This window comes from Oncorhynchus nerka, linkage group LG24 (assembly GCF_034236695.1).
Source record: "Oncorhynchus nerka isolate Pitt River linkage group LG24, Oner_Uvic_2.0, whole genome shotgun sequence".
Taxonomy (NCBI): domain Eukaryota; kingdom Metazoa; phylum Chordata; class Actinopteri; order Salmoniformes; family Salmonidae; genus Oncorhynchus; species Oncorhynchus nerka.
Window position 1 is genome coordinate 85,918,673 of NC_088419.1, and position 22,251 is coordinate 85,940,923.

Sequence of the window (22,251 nt, forward strand, 5' to 3'; positions counted from 1 at the left end):
CAGATTGTTTCATTAACAGACTGTAATGTATTTATACCGATTGCTAAGCATACGCTACTTTTATTGCCGAGTTACACCCTGTTCAGTCACGGACGGCTGGAGACATGCAGGAGGGCTGCAGTGGTGGCTGTGGTGTTTACAAGGCACAACCTGATCTATTGGCTTGATACTAGTCACACGTCAGACGCCTGGACCTTCCAAGGTGAAAGCTAACGAGGCAGTATACTAAGAAAATACCATTAGAGATGTTTGTGTGTTTGTTAATCCTTTCTCCTCAGTGCGTGTGGATCAGTGAACTCACACGGTTTATTTCTAGCCCCCATGTTTCTTTGCAGAGAGAGAAACAAATGCAGACCGACTTCACAGGAACAGGAATCAACGTGAAAAAACGGAGTATAAGAACAAGAAGAGATCTACAGCCAATCTGGATGTCTCTGGAATACAGAAACACATAGTAAGGGCCCAAACTATCACCTCTCTCCCTCCTCTCCTCTCTCTCTCTCTCTCCTCTCCCTCCCCCTCCCCTCTCTCTCCCTCTCTCTCCTCTCTCCCTCTCTCTCTCTCCCTCCCTCCCTCTCACCTCTCTCCCTCTCTCTCTCCCTCCTCCCTCTCTCTCTCTCCCTCCTCCCTCTCACTCTCTCCCTCCCTCCCACCATCAGATGGCTATGCTCTCAGATAATGATTAGTGAGTTGCAAAAAGTTTAGAATGTTGTTTTCTTCCAAACATGCAGTTGTCTGTGGATAAAGATTCAGATCTCCATCAAGCAGTCTCTATTCTCATGGGTGTCTTATCTGCTACGTCTTCTTGCTGCTGGTTTTGTCCTGCGGGGTGGAGACTGCGGAGGCTGGACTGGGTCTCTGTGAGGCCAGGGGGTCTGGCCTATTGCGCTGCTCTGAGGCTGCAGTAGGTGTCTGGTTGGGTGTGGTGGTGGGCACCTTCCTTGGTGCAGTCTCCACCACCGGCCTCTCCATGGTGTCCTGGGCCAGGGTACAGTCTTTAGGAGGGGAGAGCCTCCTCTGTGGAGGGGGAGGGGGGGCTGGCTCAGTTTTGGAGGAGGGCTGCCTGGGAGGAGACTGGGAGGACAGGGGGTGGTGGCTGAGGGGCAGGGTGTCTGAAGGTGGAGGGGGAGAGGGGAGTGGTGGTGGCGGCGAGGGAGGAGTCAGGTGTGGCCTTGGGGTGAGGGGGGTCGGAGTGTCTCTGATTCTGGTCCTTGGCTCTCTCAAAGGCCTCCTTGGCCCCGGGGATGGTTAGTTTGACGGGCCCCAGGACGCTATGAGCTACATTGGCTAGATGTGACACCACCTTGTCCACCCCACTATCTGACCTTGACACTGAGGCTGGAGAGGCTGGGGGGCTGGGGGCGGCGTAGGCTGCCGCCGCGGCAGCAGCAGCAGCATGTCTCCGGTTGTCAGCCTCCTTCTTCTCCTTGGTGATGCCTGGGGAGGAGATGGGTGTGGGGACTAGGTCTCTGCCGTCTATGGACCCAGTGGGGCTGGATCTGGGGGCCTCCAGGCCAGAGTCTCTCTCCTCGCTCCATAAACTACTGCTCTTCCCCCTGGGCTCAAGCAACTTGGGGCTCCTCCAGTCCTGATGTGGAGATGAAGCAGCAGGCTTCAGGAAGGTGTCCTTGCTGACGGAGATGAAAGCACTGCCAAGGGTGGCGAAGGTGCTGGACAGGGGGCTCTGGGTGAACTTGCTGCTGGGGTCTGGAGCCTTCCCATCTCTCCGCCTACAGTCATCCGAGGAGGCTGAGCCGCTGTCTTTCCCTCCCAGCGAAGGACCACTCTGAGTGGGCTTGTGTTCGTGGAGTGTGGAGGGTATGGTGGCTCTGCTTGGCAGCAGGGTGGAGGAGGGGGACAGACAGAGGGAGGGGAGGGTGCCCCGGGTCCTGTACGGGGGGCGATGGGCATGACGGAGGTGGGGCGGAGCAGTGGGGGGGTAAAGGTACAGGTGTTCCTGCCCCTCCCGTCCTGACTGTCCTCTGAACCCTCGTCTGTCTCGTCCTCTGATGAGTCCACCTCGTGGATAGCATCCTGCTTCTGTAGTGACTCCCTCCTCTCAGCCCGGTCCTGTCTGATGGCTGACAGCTTGTCCTTCAGTTTGCTCTTCCCGGGAGCCAGCCCCAGGGACCCGGCAGTCGACCCTCCGTCCCCATCCTGACGTCCTAGCTTCCTGCTGGAGGAGGGTTTTTGCAGGCTGCCCTTCTCCACGGGACCCCCACGGCCCCCTATCCCAGGCCCCAACCCCAGCAGTAGGCTCTCTCTCTCCCCAGCTGATTCCTGGAGACTCTGCAGACTGGGGTCTCTCTGAAGCATCTCCTTCTTAAACTCAGCGTGGGAGATGTCCAGGCTGTGTTTACGCCCTGTCACTGTTACAGGCAGCTTCTTGTCGCCTCCGGCGCCTGATGGAGAGGGGGAGGACGATGAGGAGGAGAGGGAGGAGGCTAGCTTCTCAGCAGACTGGACTCGCTTGAGCAGTGGGGAGCGGGGGTGTTCAGCGCTCTTGGGCCTGGAGATCTGCCTGACCAGAGGGGGGGAAGAGTGGAGCTTGACTGGAAAGATCTGACCCATTGAGGTGGAGCCTAGTCCGTGGCTGGACAGGGGGGAGGGAGAGCGCTGGGGGGAGGTGCTCTGTGGGGTTGGGGAAGGGGTGCGGGCCAGGGGGGATAGAGGGATGTTGCCGGCTGACTTGCGGCGAGGAGAGCGATACTGGCGCTGGAGCTTGGGGGCCAGGCCGTGGAGGGAGCTGGGCCTGATGTGACCGGAGCTGGCTGGGGAGTTAGGAACACTGGAGCTGGGAGAGCTGCTCTGAGACGAGTTACCCCCTACTGAGAAAACACAACACATACAGAAACACACAGACATTCAGGGATTCACCTACGTTCATGAAATGTTATGCACACATAATCACCACGTTTTATGACCTTTTCCAACATTAGGCCACGTCCTACAGTCCATTAGGTGAGCCGTGTGTTTGAGGGATGTGTGTGTGTAGGACTTACCAGAGTGTGTAGAGTCAGGTGTGGACCGGTAACCCTGTGTAGGTGATCTAGGGGACAGGTTGTGAGTGGGGGACCCAGGTCCACTCTCTCCAGAGGACAGAGAGCGGGTCAGAGAGGAAAGGCTACGGCTGGTGTGGAGAAGAGACGCCTGCTTAGTGATCTTCCTGAACAGAGAGTTCCTCTTCTTACTGCTGCTGGAAACACACACACACACACACACACACACACACACACACACACACACACACACAGAGTATAAAGAGTTGAAAAGACAAACATCCCTCCATTTATCAGCCATTATATTCTATGTAACATGACTTCTGAGAGGAACGGTAAGTGTGTGAGATTGATCAGATAAGAGACCTTTCCTGGCTGCTATCTTTGGTCTTGGTCTTCTTGTTGCGACGCGCCATCTTAGATTTGGAGCCGGTCTTGCGGGCGGGGCCCAGCTTGATGGAGGTGTTCTCAAAGGACGTGGCAGAGATGGACACCTTACCGCCGCTCTGAGGGTAACACACCACACACATAAGACAGGAGCTAGTGTATGTGTGTGTGTGTGTGTGTGTGTGTGTGCGTGTAGTGTGTGAGTGTGTGCGTGTAGTGTGTGAGTGTGTGTGTGTAGTGTGTGAGTGCGTGCGTGTGTCTAGTGTGTGTAGTGTGTGTGTGTGAGTGCGTGCGTGTAGTGCGTGCGTGCGTAAAGTGTGTGTGTGCGCACCTTGAGAATGAGTTCCACCACCTCAGTGTGCACTAGGCCGTGGACAGCCTCTCCATTCACATGAGTGATGAGGTCTCCTTCTCTCAGCCCTGCATCATGGGCTGGACCACCCTCCTCTACATGCTGAGAGAGACAGAGAGAGAGAGAGATGGAGAGAGAGATGGAGATGGAGAGAGAGATGGAGATGGAGAGATGGAGAGAGAGAGAGATGGAGAGAGAGAGAGATGGAGAGAGGGAGAAAGAGATGGAGAGAGATGGAGAGAAAAAGAGTTGGTGAGAGAAAGAAATGGAGAGAGACATGGAGATAGAGATGGAGAGAGAAAGATGGAGAGAGAGAGAGAGAGAGATGGAGAGAGAGATGGAGAGAGAGAGAAAGAGATGGAGAGAGAAAGAGAGATGGAGAGAGGAGGGTTGAAATTACACATCAAATCGCCATCATATCACTGGTAATAATTCCATCTGTTGAATCGAATGAAGAACAGGATCACTAGAACAGGATCACTAGAACAGGATTCCTAGAACAGGATCACTAGAACAGGATCCCTAGAACAGGATCACTAGAACATGATTACTAGAACAGGATCACTAGAACAGGATCACTAGAAGTGTTAAATCCCTTTTAACTTGAGTCACTAAGCTAAAGCAGGCTACTACTCACCCAGACCATGTGATGTACTGTGTAGATGTCTGTATCTCCCATGTACACCCTAATGGCTCGCAGGGTGAAGCCGTACTTCTTGCCCGCCTTGTGGATGATGATGGCGGGTTTGATGTTGGCCACGGCTGGGGACAGGTCTCTACTGGGGGAGGAGTCTCTGGACGAGGGATTGGACGAGAAGGAGTGGGGTGACATGGGGCTGGCCAATGGGGAGGCCCCGTGGTGGTCTAAACATGGAGGAGCGAGGGAGATTGTTTAATAGGAATTCAGTCCAGTTACTAAATGCACATTTATTTTCAACCTTTACCACACATTCTAAAAACGGGCCGATGGTGGTAGCTAAGAAAGAAGACACATACACACAGTCCACACACAGACACATACACACAGTCCACACACAGACACATACACACAGTCCACACACAGACACACAGTCCACACACAGATACATACACACAGTCCACACACAGATACATACACACAGTCCACACACAGACACATACAATTGAAGTCATTAAAACTCGTTTTTCAACCACTCAACAAATTTCTTGTTAACAAACTATAGTTTTGGCAAGTCAGTCAGTGGATGTATTTCAAGGCCTACTTTCAAACTTTTCTTGACATCATGGGGAAATGAAAACAAGACCTCAGAAAAACTTTGTAGACCTCCACAAGTCTGGTTCATCCTTGGGAGCAATTTCCAAATGCCTGAAGGTACCACGTTCATCTGTACAAACAATAGTACGCAAGTATAAACACCATGGGACCACGCAGCCGTCATACTGCTCAGGAAGGAGACCCGTTCTGTCTCCTAGAGATGAACGTACTTTGGTGTGAAAAGTGCAAATCAATCCCAGAACAGCAGCAAAGGACCTTGTGAAGAAAAAAGTATCTATATCCACAGTAAAACGAGTCCTATATCAACATAACCTGAAAGGCCGCCCAGCAAGGAAGAAGCCACTGCTCCAAAACCGCCATAAAATAGCCAGACTACAGTTTGCAACTGCACATGGGGATAAAGATCGTACTTTTTGGAGAAATGTCCTCTGGTCTGATGAAACAAAAATAGAACTGCTTGGCCATAATGACCATCGTTATGATTGGAGGAAATGGGGAGGCTTGCAAGACAAAGAACACCATCCTAACCGTGAAGCACGGGGGTGGCAGCATCATGTTGTGGGGGTGCTTTGCTGCAGGAGGGACTGGTTCACTTCACAAAATAGATGGCATAATGAGGGAGGAAAATGATGTGGATATATTGAAGCAACATCTCAAGACATCAGTCAGGAAGTTAAAGCTTGGTCGCAAATGAGTCTTCCAAATGGACCATGACCCCAAGCATACTTCCAAAGTTGTGGCAAAATGTCTTAAGGACAACAAAGTCAAGTTATTGGAGTTGCCATAACAAAGCCCTGACCTCAATCCCATAGAAAATTTGTGGGAAGAACTGAAAAAGCATGTGTGAGCAAGGAGGCCTACAAACCTGACTCAGTTACACCAGCTCTTTCAGGAGGAATGGGCCAAAATTCACCCAACTTATTGTGGGAAGCTTGTGGAAGGCTACCTGAAACGTTTGACCCAAGTTAAACAATTTAAAGGCAATGCTACCAAATACTAATTGAGTGTATGTAAACTTCTGACCCACTGGGAATGTGATGAAAGAAATAAAAGTTGAAATAAATCATTCTCTCTGCTATTATTCTGACATTTCACATTCGTAAAATAAAGTGGTGATCCTAACTGACCTAAAATAGGGATTGTTTTTTTTACTAGGATTAAATGTCAGGAATTGTGAAAACCTGAGTTTAAATGTATTTGGCTAAGGTGTACGTAAATTTACGACATACAGTCCACAGACAGACACATACATACATACAGACACATACAGACAGACACATACAGACAGACACATGCAGACAGACACATGCAGACAGACAGACACACACATACATACAGACAGACAGACACATACATACAGACACATACAGACATACCGACAGACAGACACATACAGTGGGGCAAAAAAGTATTTAGTCAGCCACCAATTGTGCAAGTTCTCCCACTTAAAAAGATGAGAGGCCTGTAATTTTCATCATAGGTACACTTCACCTATGACAGACAAAATTAGAAAAAATAATCCAGAAAATCACATTGTAGGATTTTTTATGAATTTATTTGCAAATGATGGTGGAAAATAAGTATTTGGTCAATAACAAAAGTTTATCTCAATACTTTGTTATATACCCTTTGTTGGCAATGACAGAGGTCAAATGTTTTCTGTAATTCTTCACAAGGTTTTCACACACTGTTGCTGGTATTTTGGCCCATTCCTCCATGCAGATCTCCTCTAGAGCAGTGATGTTTTGGGGCTGTTGCTGGGCAACACAGACTTTCAACTCCCTCCAAAGATTTTCTATGGGGTTGAGATCTGGAGACTGGTTAGGCCACTCCAGGACCTTGACATGCTTCTTACGAAGCCACTCCTTCGTTGCCTGGGTGGTGTGTTTGGGATCATTGTCATGCTGAAAGACACAGCCACGTTTCATCTTCAATGCCCTTGCTGATGGAAGGAGGTTTTCACTCAAAATCTCACGATACATGGCCCCATTCATTCTTTCCTTTACACGGATCAGTCGTCCTGGTCCCTTTGCAGAAAAACAGCCCCAAAGCATGTTTCCACCCCCATGCTTCATAGTAGGTATGGTGATCTTTGGATGCAACTCAGCATTCTTTGTCCTCCAAACACGACGAGTTGAGTTTTTACCAAAAAGTTCTATTTTGGTTTTATCTGACCATATGACATTCTCCCAATCTTCTTCTGGATCATCCAAATGCTCTCTAGTAAACTTCAGACGGGCCTGGACATGTACTGGCTTAAGCAGGGGGACACGTCTGGCACTGCAGGATTTGAGTCCCTGGCGGCGTAGTGTGTTACTGATGGTAGGCTTTGTTACTTTGGTCCCAGCTCTCTGCAGGTCATTCACTAGGTCCCCCTGTGTGGTTCTGGGATTTTTGCTAACCGTTCTTGTGATCATTTTAACCCCACGGGGTGAGATCTTGCGTGGAGCCCCAGATCGAGGGAGATTATCAATGGTCTTGTATGTCTTCCATTTCCTAATAATTGCTCCCACAGTTGATTTCTTCAAACCAAGCTGCTTACCTATTGCAGATTCAGCCTTCCCAGCCTGGTGCAGGTCTACAATTTTGTTTCTGGTGTCCTTTGACAGCTCTTTGGTCTTGGCCATAGTGGAGTTTGGAGTGTGACTGTTTGAGGTTGTGGACAGATGTCTTTTATACTGATAAGTTCAAACAGGTGCCATTAATACAGGTAACGAGTGGAGGACAGAGGAGCCTCTTAAAGAAGAAGTTACAGGTCTGTGAGAGCCAGAAATCTTGCTTGTTTGTAGGTGACCAAATACTTATTTCCCACCATAATTTGCAAATAAATGTATTAAAAATCCTACATTGTGATTTTCTGGATTTTCCCCCCTCATTTTGTCTGTCATAGTTGAAGTGTACCTATGATGAAAATTACAGGCCCCTCATCTTTTTAAGTGGGAGAACTTGCACAATTGGTGGCTGACTAAATACTTTTTTGCCCCGCTGTACATACATACATACAGACATACCGACAGACAGACAGAGACAGACAGTCCAGACAGACACATACATACAGTCCACAGACAGACACATACAGTCCACAGACAGACAGACAGATAGTCCACAGACAGACACATACATACGTCCACAGACAGACAGACAGACACATACATACATAGTCCACAGACAGACAGACACATACACAGTCCACAGACAATCCACAGACAGACAGACACATACAGTCCACAGACAGACAGACACATACATACAGTCCACAGACAGACAGACAGACAGACACATACAGTCCACAGACAGACAGTCCACAGACAGACAAAGACAAACAGACAGACAGACCGACAGACACAGAGAGAGACAGGCAGTCCACAGACAGACAAAGACAAACACACACAGACAGACAGACAGAGACACAAACAGACACACAGCAGATCTCAATACACAAAGACAGAAGCGCACAAATAACACATTCCTGGCTGTTAAAACCTCAGACGTACCAGCAGGAATCATGAGTGAGAGAGTGGTAGCGGAGGCTGACTTGATGACCTTGTTGAGTGGTCTGGACTGGGCGTGTCTGTCTGTGTCTCCAGACAACAGTCTGTGACGGGCCCTCCTAGCTGCCAGGTCACTGATGGCCTTAGGGGTAGAGGGAGAGCTGTCTGCCCCTGAACCACGCTCCCACACATCTCCTGAACTGCCCGCTATGGAGAGAGAGAGAGAGAGAGAGAGAGACAGCGAGAGAGAGACAGAGAGAGAGACAGAGAAAGAGAGAGAGACAGAGAGAGAAAGGCAGAGAGAGAGACAGAGAGAGAGAGATAGAGAGACAGAGACAAAGAGAGAGAGAGAGAGAGAGACAGAGAGAGAGAGAGAGAGACAGACAGATAGAGAGACAGAGAGAGACAGACACAGACAGATAGAGAGACAGAGAGAGAGAGAGAGAGAGAGAGACAGACAGATAGAGACAGACACAGACAGATAGAGAGACAGAGAGAGACAGAGAGAGACAGAGAGAGAGAGAGAGAGAGAGAGAGAGAGAGAAAGGCAGAGGATCCAGAACCAGGAACATACTGTAAGACATTTTGTCATGTGAATGGAATGAAAGCAGACACACAGTACATGCATATAGTATATGTTCCACCAGTTTCTGTTGTGTTCTGTAACATATGGACGATAAAGTTGTATTAAATTGTACTGACGTGTGAGTGTGGCTTTGCTGAGCTGGCTGGCTGTAGAGTCTGGTGTTGTGGGGGACTCGTCCAGTTTCAGCTCTCTCTCCACAGGAAGCTCAGGGATAGAGAGGGGCAAGTCCTCGCTGCGGGGGCCCCTGACTCCACCGGGGGTCTGGCTGAGCAGGCTGGGGCTCCTATAGCTGGGGGCCACCCCTGCTTCCTCCTCAGAGGAGATGGCGAAGCGCGGCATCTCGATGATGGCGGAGCAGCAGCGTCTTCGCACCGTCAGGGGAGGGCTGGAGTCGCTCTCCGTGTGGGACGACTCTGAGACAGACAGACGCTTACGCAGGCTGAGGGAGTGAAGCACACAGGGAGGTTACAGTTCTGTTGTTGGTAATGGAAGGGACAGACAGACAGCTCATTTAGTAGAAGACTTAAATAATTAGCATAGACTATCAGTAAATGAGGCTTTGGTGTCCTCAGAAGAACCCCTCATACTCACATCTCAGGTGACCCCACCAGCCAGTTGCGGTCTCTGGACTTGAGACTACTGAGGCTGTCAATGCGTTCTCCTCCCTCCTCACTGAGGCTACGCTTGGTGGGCGGGGGGGTCCTCTTCTCCTCATGGAGGGATAGACGCTCCATACTGCTGTACACCTAAACACACAGTTGGATTGAAAATGATGTAGTACATGGAGTGATTACATTTTCAGCAGGGGTGCTGTGTGTGTGTGTGTTGTTAACCTTGCTGAAGCGGGGCGAGCAGGAGGAGAACTGACGTATCTCTACGTGTTCGTCATCGTTAGTGTCATCTTCATCTTCAGAGTCCAAGTGGTGGTACCTGTCTGAACGGGCTGAGAGAGAGAGAGAGAGAGAGAGAGAGAGTAGCATTACACAAGACTACTGGACCGGACTGTCCACTTTCAGGAGCTCTGTTCTATTATTCTAAGTAAAGGAATAGTATAATGGACAGTAGGTGAGACTTACTGTCAAAGTAGCTGGTGTCGTCCTCTGACTCTAGCTGAGGGATGAACTCTGCCTTCTGTCTCAGCAGAGTGTTCCAGTCCAAATTATAGAAGAACCGATGCTGCTTCACCTCAAATGCACTGCCTACAACACAGAGACTGAAGGAATGACAAGGAGACCACTGCCTACAACACAGAGACTGAAGGAATGACAAGGAGACCACTGCCTACAACACAGAGACTGAAGGAATGACAAGGAGACCACTGCCTACAACACAGAGACTGAAGGAATGACAAGGAGACCACTGCCTACAACACAAAGACTGAAGGAATGACAAGGAGACCACTGCCTACAACACAGAGACTGAAGGAATGACAAGGAGACCACTGCCTACAACACAGAGACTGAAGGAATGACAAGGAGACCACTGCCTAAAACACAGAGACTGAAGAAATGACAAGGAGACAACTGCCTACAACACAGAGACTGAAGGAATGACAAGGAGACCACTGCCTACAACACAGACAGACTGATAAAGACTAAATTACAATTTGACACTGTGTAATGTGAGACGTGCAGGTAGTGTACTTGTTTCTATGAGTTATGCTTGTCAAATAACATGTTTGTAATCCATCACCTGTGCCCAGCCTCTCCAGAGGGTTCTGTCTGAGGAGTTTAGAGATGAGGTCCTGGGCATCGTTAGGAAGAGCCTCCTCCTCCTCTGGCCATATGATCTCATCTACAAATAGAGGACGGAGAGCAGACGTTGTGGTCAGACGGATTTCTCCACAAAAGTTTTCAAAACAAAGCAATACTTCTCCCTGACCTTTTTTTTTGTCTGTGTGCTTCTGTTCTCTGTGACACTCACCACTGATGACCTGTCCAAAGAGCTCCTCAGGTGTGTCTCCAAAGAAAGGGGCACAGCCCACCAGGAACTCATAGAGGATGACCCCCATGGCCCACCAGTCTACTGGCTTCCCATAGCCCTGTCTGAGGATCACCTCTGGGGCGATGTACTCTGGTGTACCACACACCTGGTCGTACACACAGAGGGGAACGGTCAAGTATAGGCAGGGAGAAATACACGGCAACTGTCACACACAGTACAATGTTGCATTCACTTAGTCCTTTTGTCTAACACCTGTTGACATACACTTCTGTCATAGACACTGTTATAGATAAGGGAAGCGTGATCAGTGACAGAGTTTGGGTGTTATGTGTTGGGCGCCAGAGGCAGGGGCGGACTGGTGAGCTGGAATTTCGGGCAAATGCTAGATGGGCTGGTACATTTTGAGCCTAGTGGGCCTGTGTAATTATTATATATGTTTTTATCTGTTATCTGTCAAATAATGGGTTCCTCAAAGAAAATGAAAGGGCCCAGTGTGGGGGCCTCAAGGAAATGAAAGGGCCCAGTGTGGGGGCCTCTAGGAAATAAAAGGGCCCAGTGTGGGGGCCTCTAGGAAATGAAATGGCCCAGTGTGGGGGCCTCTAGGAAATAAAATGTCCCAGTGTGGGGGCCTCTAGGTAATTAAATGGCCCAGTGTGGGGGCCTCTAGGATATGAAATGGCCCAGTGTGGGGGCCTCTAGGAAATAAAATGGCCCAGTGTGGGGGCCTCTAGGAAATAAAATGGCCCAGTGTGGGGGCCTCTAGGAAATAAAAGGGCCCAGTGTGGGGGCCTCTAGGAAATAAAATGGCCCAGTGTGGGGGCCTTTAGGAAATAAAATATCCAATTTTTGGTCCCAGTCTGCACCTGGCCAGAGGTGTCTCTCTCTCTCTCTCTGTACCTGTTTATCCAGGAACTCCCTGGTATCTTTCTCTATGTGTCCTTCATACAGGTTGGTGGTGAGGCTCATCAGACCGATCTTAGACAGCCCAAAGTCTGTCAGCTTGATGTGGCCCATCGACGTGATCAGAAGACTGCAGGAAGGAGGAGAGAGATATGATGTTAGAATCATGAGATAGTGAATAAAGCATATAGGTTGTGAATTATTAAAGCCCATGAGAAGTATTAATGATAAATGAAAAGTCGTTTAACAGGTAAATCTTTCTTAATAAATGTTTTTATTTTTCTCCCCAATTTCGCGATATCCAATTGGTAGTTACAGTGTTGTCCCATCGCTGCAACTCCCGTACGGACTCGGGAGAGGCGAAGGTCGAGAGCCATGCGTCCTCTGAAACACAACCCTGCCAAGCCGCACTGCTTCTTGACACACTGCTCGCTTAACCCGAAAGCCAGCCGCACCAATGTGTCGGAGGAAACACCGAACAACTGGCGACAATGTCAGCGTGCATGCGCCCGGTCCGCCACAGGAGTCACTAGAGTGCGACAGAGCAAGGACATCCCGGCCGGCCAAACCTTCCAGCGAATTGTGCGCCACCTCATGGGTCTCCCGGTCGCGGCCGGCTGTGACACAGCCCGGGATGATAACCGGGTCTGTAGTGACGCCTCAGGCACAGCGATGCAGTATCTCAGACCGCTGCGCCACTCGGGAGGCCACAGTTAAAGCTTCTAGACTAGAGGACAGTGTGTGTGTCTTACTTGTCAGGTTTCAGGTCCCTGTGTACGATGCCATAGTTGTGGAGGTACTCCAGTGCCAGTACAGTCTCAGCAAAGTACATGCGTGCCATGTCCACGGGCAGCGCTCCGATGTTCTTCAGCAGGGTGGCACAGTCACCACCTAGTCAGGGTAGAGACAGTCAGTATACACCCCCATTCACATCCTAGTCAGGGTAGACAGTCAGTATACACCCCCATTCACTTCCTGGTCAGGGTAGAGACCGTCAGTCTACACCCCCATTCACATCCTAGTCAGGGTAGACAGTCAGTATACACCCCCATTCACTTCCTAGTCAGGGTAGACAGTCAGTATACACCCCCATTCACATCCTAGTCAGGGTAGACAGTCAGTATACACCCCCATTCACTTCCTGGTCAGGGTAGAGACAGTCAGGATACACCCCCATTCACATCCTAGTCAGGGTAGACAGTCAGTATACACCCCCATTCACTTCTTAGTCAGGGTAGACAGTCAGTCTACACCCCCATTCACATCCTAGTCAGGGTAGACAGTCAGTCTACACCCCCATTCACTTCCTGGTCAGGGTAGAGACAGTCAGGATACACCCCCATTCACTTCCTAGTCAGGGTAGACAGTCAGTATACACCCCCATTCACTTCCTAGTCAGGGTAGACAGTCAGTATACACCCCCATTCACTTCCTAGTCAGGGTAGACAGTCAGTATACACCCCCATTCACTTCCTAGTCAGGGTAGAGACAGTCAGTATACACCCCCATTCACTTCCTAGTCAGGGTAGACAGTCAGTATACACCCCCATTCACTTCCTAGTCAGGGTAGAGACAGTCAGTATACACCCCCATTCACTTCCTAGTCAGGGCAGACAGTCAGTATACACCCCCATTCACATCCTAGTCAGGGCAGACAGTCAGTATACACCCCCATTCACATCCTAGTCAGGGCAGACAGTCAGTATACACCCCCATTCACATCCTAGTCAGGGTAGACAGTCAGTATACACCCCCATTCACTTCCTGGTCAGGGTAGAGACAGTCAGGATACACCCTCATTCACTTCCTAGTCAGGGTAGACAGTCAGTATACACCCCCATTCACTTCCTAGTCAGGGTAGAGACAGTCAGTATACACCCCCATTCACTTCCTAGTCAGGGTAGACAGTCAGTATACACCCCCATTCACTTCCTAGTCAGGGTAGAGACAGTCAGTATACACCCCCATTCACTTCCTAGTCAGGGCAGACAGTCAGTATACACCCCCATTCACATCCTAGTCAGGGCAGACAGTCAGTATACACCCCCATTCACATCCTAGTCAGGGCAGACAGTCAGTATACACCCCCAGCCACAAACATGGAGTGGGAAGAAACTGTCAGTGTGCGTATACAGTAAGAAATGAAGAAGGATGCCCCTTTCCGATTCTACTAATTAACTGCTCATCAGGACCTTGATTAGCTGGATCAGGTGTGTTACAACTGGTTTGGAGCAAAAGCCTGCACAACCAGTAGCTCTCCAGGAGCAGGTTGGCTACCCGTGATGTTTCTGAACCATGTGTATAGCAGTCACCTTCTACATACTCCATGACCATACAGAGGTGTCTGTTGTTCTTGTTCTTGTGTGTGTGTGTGTGTGTGTGTGTGTGTGTGTAAATGAGCTGTATGTGTGTATGATCAGCCCTTACCCTCCACATACTCCATGACCATACAGAGGTGTCTGCGTGTCTCGAAGGAGCAGAACATTGAGACCACAAAGGGGTTCTCAGCGAAGGTCAGGATGTCTCTCTCTACGAAGGCCTGTTGGATCTGGTTCCTCAGGATGAGGTTCTGCTTGTTGATCTTCTTCATGGCAAAACGCTGACGGGTCTCCTTGTGGCGCACCAGAAACACAGCACTGCAGAGAGAGATCGATGGAAGGGGAAGGCCGGGGGGAGAGGGGGGTAGAGAGAGAGCGAGAGAGAAATAATCAAATGACAGCCAACAATGTTAGACATTTTGTGGCCGTTATCATCATTGTCATGGGGTAACAAAACCATGGGGAAGTTTCAGTCTCATGGGGACCCAAATCTAACTGCCTGTAGCTCAGGACCCAAAACTACTGCCAGTAGCTCAGGAACCAAATCTAACTGCCTACAGCTCAGGAACCAAATCTAACTGCCAGTAGCTCAGGACCCAAATCTAACTGCCAGTAGCTCAGGAACCAAATCTAACTGCCTACAGCTCAGGACCCAAATCTAACTGCCTGTAGCTCAGGACCCAAATCTAACTGCCTGTAGCTCAGGACCCAAATCTAACTGCCTATAGCTCAGGACCCAAATCTAACTGCCTATAGCTAAGGACCCAAATCTAACTGCCTGTAGCTCAGGACCCAAATCTAACTGCCTGTAGCTCAGGACCCAAATCTAACTGCCTATAGCTCAGGACCCAAATCTAACTGCCTATAGCTAAGGACCCAAATCTAACTGCCTGTAGCTCAGGACCCAAATCTAACTGCCTGTAGCTCAGGACCCAAATCTAACTGCTTATAGCTCAGGACCCAAATCTAACTGCCTGTAACTCAGGACCCAAATTTAACTGCCTGTAGCTCAGGACCCAAATTTAACTGCCAGTAGCTCAGGATATGAATATTATTGATACCATTTAAAAGGAAACACTTTGAAGTTTGTGGAAATGTGAAATTAATGTAGGAGAATATAACACATTAGATATGGTAAAATATAAAGAAAAAGCATGTGTTCTTTTGTACCATCATCTTTGAAATGCAAGAGAAAGGCCAAAATGTATTATTCCAGCCCAGGCACAATTTAGATTTTGGCCACTAGATGGCAATAGTGTATGTGCAAAGTTTTAGACTGATCCAATGAACCAATGCATATCTGTTCAAAATGTTGTATCAAGACTGCCAAAATGTGCCTAATTGGTTTAATACATTCAAGCTCATAATTGTGCACTCTCCTTAAACAATAGCATGCTATTAGTTCACTCTAATAGCTACTGTAAATTGGACAGTGCAGTTAGATTAACAAGAATGTAAGCTTTCTGCCCATATTAGATATGTCTATGTCTTGGGAAATGTTGTAGTTACTTACAACATCATGCTAATCACATTAGCCTACGTTAGCTCAACTGTCCCGCGGGGGGGACACACACCGATCCCGTGGAGTCGGTCTGATAACGGTACAAGTCTGTCTCTCTGTCTGTTGCTCTCTCTCTCTCGCTATGTCTTACCCATAGGCCCCGTTGCTGATGAGCTTGATGTTCTCAAAGTCCTCCTCCCGTGGGGCTTTGGTTTTAGGGGGAGCTACAACAGGCACGGTGGCCCCTCGACTATCCACAGCGTCGTCTGTCTCTGGTGTGTCTGGGTTCCCACTGTCGTAACTGCTCAGCTGGGCCATCTCCTCCAGAGGATCTCTGGTGAGACCCAGCTGGCTGATGATGTAGCGGGGGATGTCTGACTTGATGCCCTGGCCCTCCTTGGCATGGCCCTCTGCTGCCTCCAAAAGATGGTAGAACTCCTCTGGGTCAAACTCCTGCAGACCAGGGGGGGGTAGAGTGAAAGGGAGGAGTGGGTAGAATGTGGGTGAGGGAGAGAAAAGGAAGGGGGAGGTAGAGAAGAGTGTGTTAAAATCAGCCAATGCATTAGAGGTTGGAATGTGTGTGTGTTTGTAGTGGCTCAACCTGAGGGGAAACCTGAACACATCAAAAAGAGGTCATGGATTACAAAATAATACACAACATTGGACACTGTACAGTAGGTGAACAATCCTTTATTTCCTTGTCCTCTGACAAAGACATAGAGGCTCTCTACCCGCCCACCCCCAGTCTACCCCCCACCATCCCAATCTACTCCCCACCACCCCAGTCTACCCCCTACCATCCCAACCCTCGACCCCCCAGTCTACCCCCCACCACCCCAGTCTACTCTCCTTCCACGCCAACCTACCCCCCACCACCCCAGTCTACCCCCCACCACCCCAGTCTACCCTCCTCCACCCGTCTACCCTCCACCACCCCAGTCTACCCCCTTACCACCCCAGTCTATCCTCCACCACCCCAGTCTACCCTCCTTCACCCCGTCTACCCTCCTTCCACCCCAGTCTACCCTCCTTCACACCAGTCTACCCTCCTTCCACCCCAGTCTACCCTCCTTCACACCAGTCTACCCTCCTTCACACCAGTCTACCCTCCTTCCACCCCGTCTACCCTCCTTCACCCCAGTCTACCCCCTTACCACCCCAGTCTACCCCTTACCACCCCACCACCTCTCTTCAAGCTGTGTGTGCATCCATTTGTAAAAGCCCATCTTGTGTGTTGTCATATCATTGGCTGCATGTGATTAGTCAAAAACACAGACGTGAGCACTGGGGCAGCCTCCCTCCCTCTACTTCCCTCCCTCTACCTCCCTCTAATTATCTACCTCTCTCTCATTCCCTTCCTCCCTCTCTCTCATTCCCTCCCTACCTCTCTCTCATTCCCTTCCTCCCTCTCTCTCATTCCCTTTCCCTCCCTCCCTCTCTCTCATTCCCTTCCTCCCTCTCTCTCATGCCCTTCCTCCCTCTCTCTCATGCCCTTCCTCCCTCTCTCTCATTCCCTTCCTCCCTCCCTCTCTCTCATTCCCATTCCTCCCTCTCTCTCATTCCCTTCAACCCTCTCTCTCATTCCCTTCCTCCCTCCCTCCTCCTCTCTCATTCCCTCCCTCCCTCCCTCTCTCTCATGTCCTTCCTCCCATCTCCAGAGAGAGGGATGAGGTGGAGGGAAGGTTCCAGCTGCTTAGCCATGAAGGAGGAGGGAGGATGATGAAGCACCGTCTCTAGCCCCACTCCACTCTCCCCGGCTGGGCAGAGAGCAGCAGCGTGCTGGGGCTGTTGGAGAGAAGGAGCTGGGAGACTGGATGGATGGAAGCCCTTATGGGTGATACATAAACATGTGTTGTAGGCTGTTTCATGTGAGCTGCATCTGTCTCTGAAGACAGTAAATACAGTGTCGTGCTTGAGTTACCACACAATAAGGAGTACATCTCTTTCATTTCCCTTGCTGAGTGACTAGGTGGCTTATTAACTATGAGAGGAAAATGACTGGCTTGCAAACCGGAAGCAATTTATGAAAAAACTATGAAAAGGATTTGAAAACGAGTCATTATTCACAGCGGTAAACCCTGATAGACACATCATTTATCTTCCTCAGCACTTAGGATGAAGATGTTCATTCATTTGAAGGAAACATTGTTGGTAAACATCTCTGATTATCCCCCGTCATGTTCCTCTTACCAGACATTCTAACAGGCGTGCAGGACGAGCGATGACCATCATCAGCTTCCTCACCAGCTGGGTGACGAAGGTAACCTCCACACTCTCCGAGCGCTCGTGAGCCTAGACATGAACCCAGAGAGGACAGCAGAGTAAGACGAGCACACCGGTGGTATGAACCATCAGTACTACCTGGAGGGGGTAGAAGATAGTGTGTAGACCAATAACTATCGTTTGTTTTTTACACTGCTGCTACTCACTGTTTATTATCTATCTATAGTCACTTCACCCCTGCCTCCATGTACAGTTTACCTCGACTAACCTGTACCCCACACACTGACTCGGTACCGGTACCCCCTGTATATAGCCTCGTTATTGTTATTTTATTGTGTTACTTTGCATTATTCTTTTACTTGAGTTTATTTGGTCAATATTTTCTTAACTCTTTCTTGAACTGTACGGTGGTTAAGGATTTAACCAACAGTGCATTGCACGGTAAGGTTTACACTTGTTGTATTCGGCGCATGTGACAAATAAAGTTTGATTTGATAGTTTACACCAGGCATGGGCAACTGACGGCCCCCACCCCTCAGTCAGGGTCTCAACTTACTGTTGAGCTACAGTAGAATACACAAGGTGCAATATCTACATGTGGTTGTGCATTAACAGTTTCTCTCTTGTTATGTCAGTCAATTACCCACGCCAGCTAACATGTTTTAGATTGGAAAAGTTAGTCTAGCGACCAGCTATCTAAACCTGTAGTAGGCCTAATCATGGCCCAATTACCATTACCAATTACTTTTTGGGGCCATTTTTTTTAGGCAGGTAGCTAGACAGGCAGACCAGGCAGGCAGCAGAGGCCCCAGGGGCTCCTTTCTACCCCTGAATAATTGATGAAGGTAATGAAAGCAGCAAAGTGCTGGAGGTGGAGGGAGGAATGGAGGGAGAGGCTGATCTCCTACCAGTATAGACGAGTGATCGGTGAATAATGGGGCAGCAGTGGGACTGTCATTCATGTTTACAGCCGCTAATTAACCACACTGTGTGTGTGTGTGATGTGTGTGTGAGAAACAGTCTAAGTGCGTGTGAGAGAGTCTGTGCGTGTGAGAGACAGTATACGTGTGTGTGAGAGACAGTCTACGTGTGTGTGAGAGAGGTTGTGTGTGTGTGAGATAGGTTGTGTGTGTGTTTGTGTGTGTGAGAGACAGTCTACGTGTGTGTGAGATTGGTTGTGTGAGAGAACAGTGTCTCTGTATTTGTGTGTCTTCTAAACTGCCTATAAGATGCTGTAACTGTGAGCGATGGACAGCCTGCCACAGGACTACCTATGACACCGATGGACAGTGCTGAGCTGAGGTTACCCTGGGGTCCTCCACGGGGCCAGAGGTGGGGGTTGCTATGGTGACAGGTCACTGAGGCCTGGGGTAGAGGTTAAGGTGGATGAGGTGGTCTCCTGTGAGGTTTTTAACGGTGTCCCTATGTGGGGTGGAACGGATGGCTAGAGGAGGGTTACGGTAGTGGCCTGGACCTCTGACAGGACAGACAGACAGAGAGGGAAAAGACAATGAAGAAGAGCACTGATGGCCACCACTGGCTGACAACACAGACTCACTGGCTGACAACACAGACTCACTGACTGCAAGAGAGAGAGCGTTAAATGTACGGTGTCAAATATCATACACTGAATCATCATAGTAAGTTGTGTACCAGACACAATACTTCCACAGGTATGTGCTCCTTTTCAAGCCAAAAAAGTTAACGTAAACATAACCGATGGTTACTTAATAAACATAAACTCTCAAATCCCATACCTGTCCCTCACAGATATACCTGTAACAAACCACGATGATCTAGCAAAGACCAGCACCCTGACCTCAATCCAAACATCACCCCCCCCCCCCCCCAACTGCAAACAGACAGGAGACAAGACCCAAGACTCAACTAGAAAAGAGTTGTGATCCCATGTGAGTGTGCTCCACTCTCTCCTCCAGCTCCTCTGTTCCAGAACATGTTGCAGCACCTCCTCTTCCTCTAGCCTCCTCTGTTCCAGAACATGTTGCAGCACCTCCTCTTCCTCTAGCCTCCTCTGTTCCAGAACATGTAGCAGCACCTCCTCTTCCTCTAGCCTCCTCTGCCATGACACGCCAGACATTGTCCAGAGAATGAAACAACAGGAAACCCTCCTCTCCGGGTACCTGTTCAACGCCTCATCTTCTCCACGACACGTTTATATCACCGCCACCTGCCGCGCTCCGCTCGGCTCCCCAACCCTGTCGCCCAATTAGTGCCCTGGAGGTGATGTCATCCTCGCACTCCGTCTCTCTGTTCTCTCTTGTTCTGCTACAACGTTCTCTCTGTTCTCTCTTGTTCTGCTACAACGTTCTCTCTGTTCTCTCTTGTTCTGCTACAACGTCCTCTCTGTTCTCTCTTGTTCTGCTACAACGTCCTCTCTGTTCTCTCTTGTTCTGCTACAACGTCCTCTCTGTTCTCTCTTGTTCTGCTACAACGTCCTCTCTGTTCTCTCTTGTTCTGCTACAACGTCCTCTCTGTTCTCTCTTGTTCTGCTACAACGTCCTCTCTGTTCTCTCTTGTTCTGCTACAACGTCCTCTCTGTTCTCTCTTGTTCTGCTACAACGTCCTCTCTGTTCTCTCTTGTTCTGCTACAACGTCCTCTCTGTTCTCTCTTGTTCTGCTACAACGTCCTCTCTGTTCTCTCTTGTTCTGCTACAACGTTCTCTCTGTTCTCTCTTGTTCTGCTACAACGTCCTCTCTGTTCTCTCTTGTTCTGCTACAACGTTCTCTCTGTTCTCTCTTGTTCTGCTACAACATTTTCTCTGTTCCGTTCTCCAAATGTGGCCAGAGTGTGGTTGTCGTGGGGTTAATACTCTGTCTACTGCGCTCTCACACACTAACCACATTTCAACAGGCATGAGCCCTAACGCGGGATGGTTTAAACAGCCAATCCAAGACTGGAAAACTCCCTGCAGACCCCTCCTTCTATGGCTTCATCCTTCCCTTCGCCCCCCCCGTCTCGCTCTCTCACTCTCAGTGCACCCCTCCTCCTGGGTGACTGGGAGAGTCATCTGTCACCCTCGCTGACTGCTGGGGTGTGAAATTAGAATCAGGGAGAGGAGAGGGAGACACACACCCCACCTGCGACTGGGGTGGGCAGTACGTGGCCACTGCGAGCCCCCCAGCTCTGTAACAGAGCTAATGGAGATATCAATGACATCACACACCATGGAATGTCCCTGAAACCCTAACACAGACATCACCAACCCATCTTGTGACTAACATATTGGAGGCAGGTGTGGGGGCTGTGCCTCATATGAACAGAAAGAGAGAGGGAGGGATGGATGGAGAGAGAGAGAGGGAGGGATGGAGAGAGAGAGGGAGGGATGGAGAGAGAGGGAGGGATGGAGAGAGAGAGAGGGAGGGATGGAGAGAGAGAGAGAGCGGGAGGGATGGAGAGAGAGAGAGAGCGGGAGGGATGGAGAGAGAGAGAGAGCGGGAGGGATGGAGAGAGAGAGAGAGCGGGAGGGATGGAGAGAGAGAGAGGGATGGAGAGAGAGAGAGGGATGGAGAGAGAGGGAGGGATGGATGGAGAGAGAGAGAGGGAGGGATGGAGAGAGGAGGGATGGAGCGAGAGAGAGGGAGGGATGGAGAGAGAGAGAGGGATGGAGAGAGAGAGAGGGAGGGATGGAGAGAGAGAGGGATGGAGAGAGAGAGAGGGAGGGATGGAGAGAGAGAGAGAGAGGAGGGATGGAGAGAGAGAGAGGGAGGGATGGAGAGAGAGAGAGAGGGATGGAGAGAGAGAGAGGGAGGGATGGAGAGAGAGGGAGGGATGGAGAGAGAGAGAGGGAGGGATGGAGAGAGAGAGAGGAGGGATGGAGAGAGAGAGAGAGGGAGGGATGGAGAGAGGGAGGGATGGAGCGAGAGAGAGGGAGGGATGGAGAGAGAGAGAGAGAGGGATGGAGAGAGAGAGAGGGAGGGATGGAGAGAGAGGAGGGATGGAGAGAGAGAGAGGGAGGGATGGAGAGAGAGAGGGAGGGATGGAGAGAGAGAGGGAGGGATGGAGAGAGAGAGGGAGGGATGGAGAGAGAGAGGGAGGGATGGAGAGAGAGAGGGAGGGATGGAGAGAGAGGGAGGGATGGAGAGAGAGAGAGGGAGGGATGGAGAGAGAGAGAGGGAGGGATGGAGAGAGAGAGAGAGGGAGGGATGGAGAGAGAGAGGGAGGGATGGAGAGAGAGAGAGAGGGAGGGATGAGAGAGAGAGAGGGAGGGATGGAGAGAGAGAGAGGGAGGGATGGAGAGAGAGAGAGGGATGGAGAGAGAGAGAGAGAGGAGGGA

At 49.9% G+C, this 22,251-nt stretch overlaps 1 protein-coding gene across 1 annotated transcript in view; it reads right to left on the reverse strand.

The window, feature by feature from the left end:
- Positions 1-612: 612 nt before the first annotated feature.
- The window catches only part of mast2 (microtubule associated serine/threonine kinase 2), a 345,729-nt gene continuing 324,090 nt past the window's right edge, over positions 613-22,251 (reverse strand). The window contains 19 exon segments of the mRNA XM_065009240.1: positions 613-1,087; positions 1,089-1,884; positions 1,887-2,828; positions 3,003-3,196; positions 3,366-3,505; positions 3,718-3,840; positions 4,376-4,602; positions 8,488-8,691; positions 9,187-9,509; positions 9,662-9,816; positions 9,904-10,013; positions 10,147-10,269; positions 10,763-10,864; positions 10,994-11,159; positions 11,912-12,044; positions 12,667-12,805; positions 14,342-14,550; positions 15,885-16,186; positions 17,924-18,025. Coding sequence (XP_064865312.1) covers positions 796-1,087; positions 1,089-1,884; positions 1,887-2,828; positions 3,003-3,196; positions 3,366-3,505; positions 3,718-3,840; positions 4,376-4,602; positions 8,488-8,691; positions 9,187-9,509; positions 9,662-9,816; positions 9,904-10,013; positions 10,147-10,269; positions 10,763-10,864; positions 10,994-11,159; positions 11,912-12,044; positions 12,667-12,805; positions 14,342-14,550; positions 15,885-16,186; positions 17,924-18,025 — 4,782 coding nt within the window. The 3' untranslated portion in view covers positions 613-795.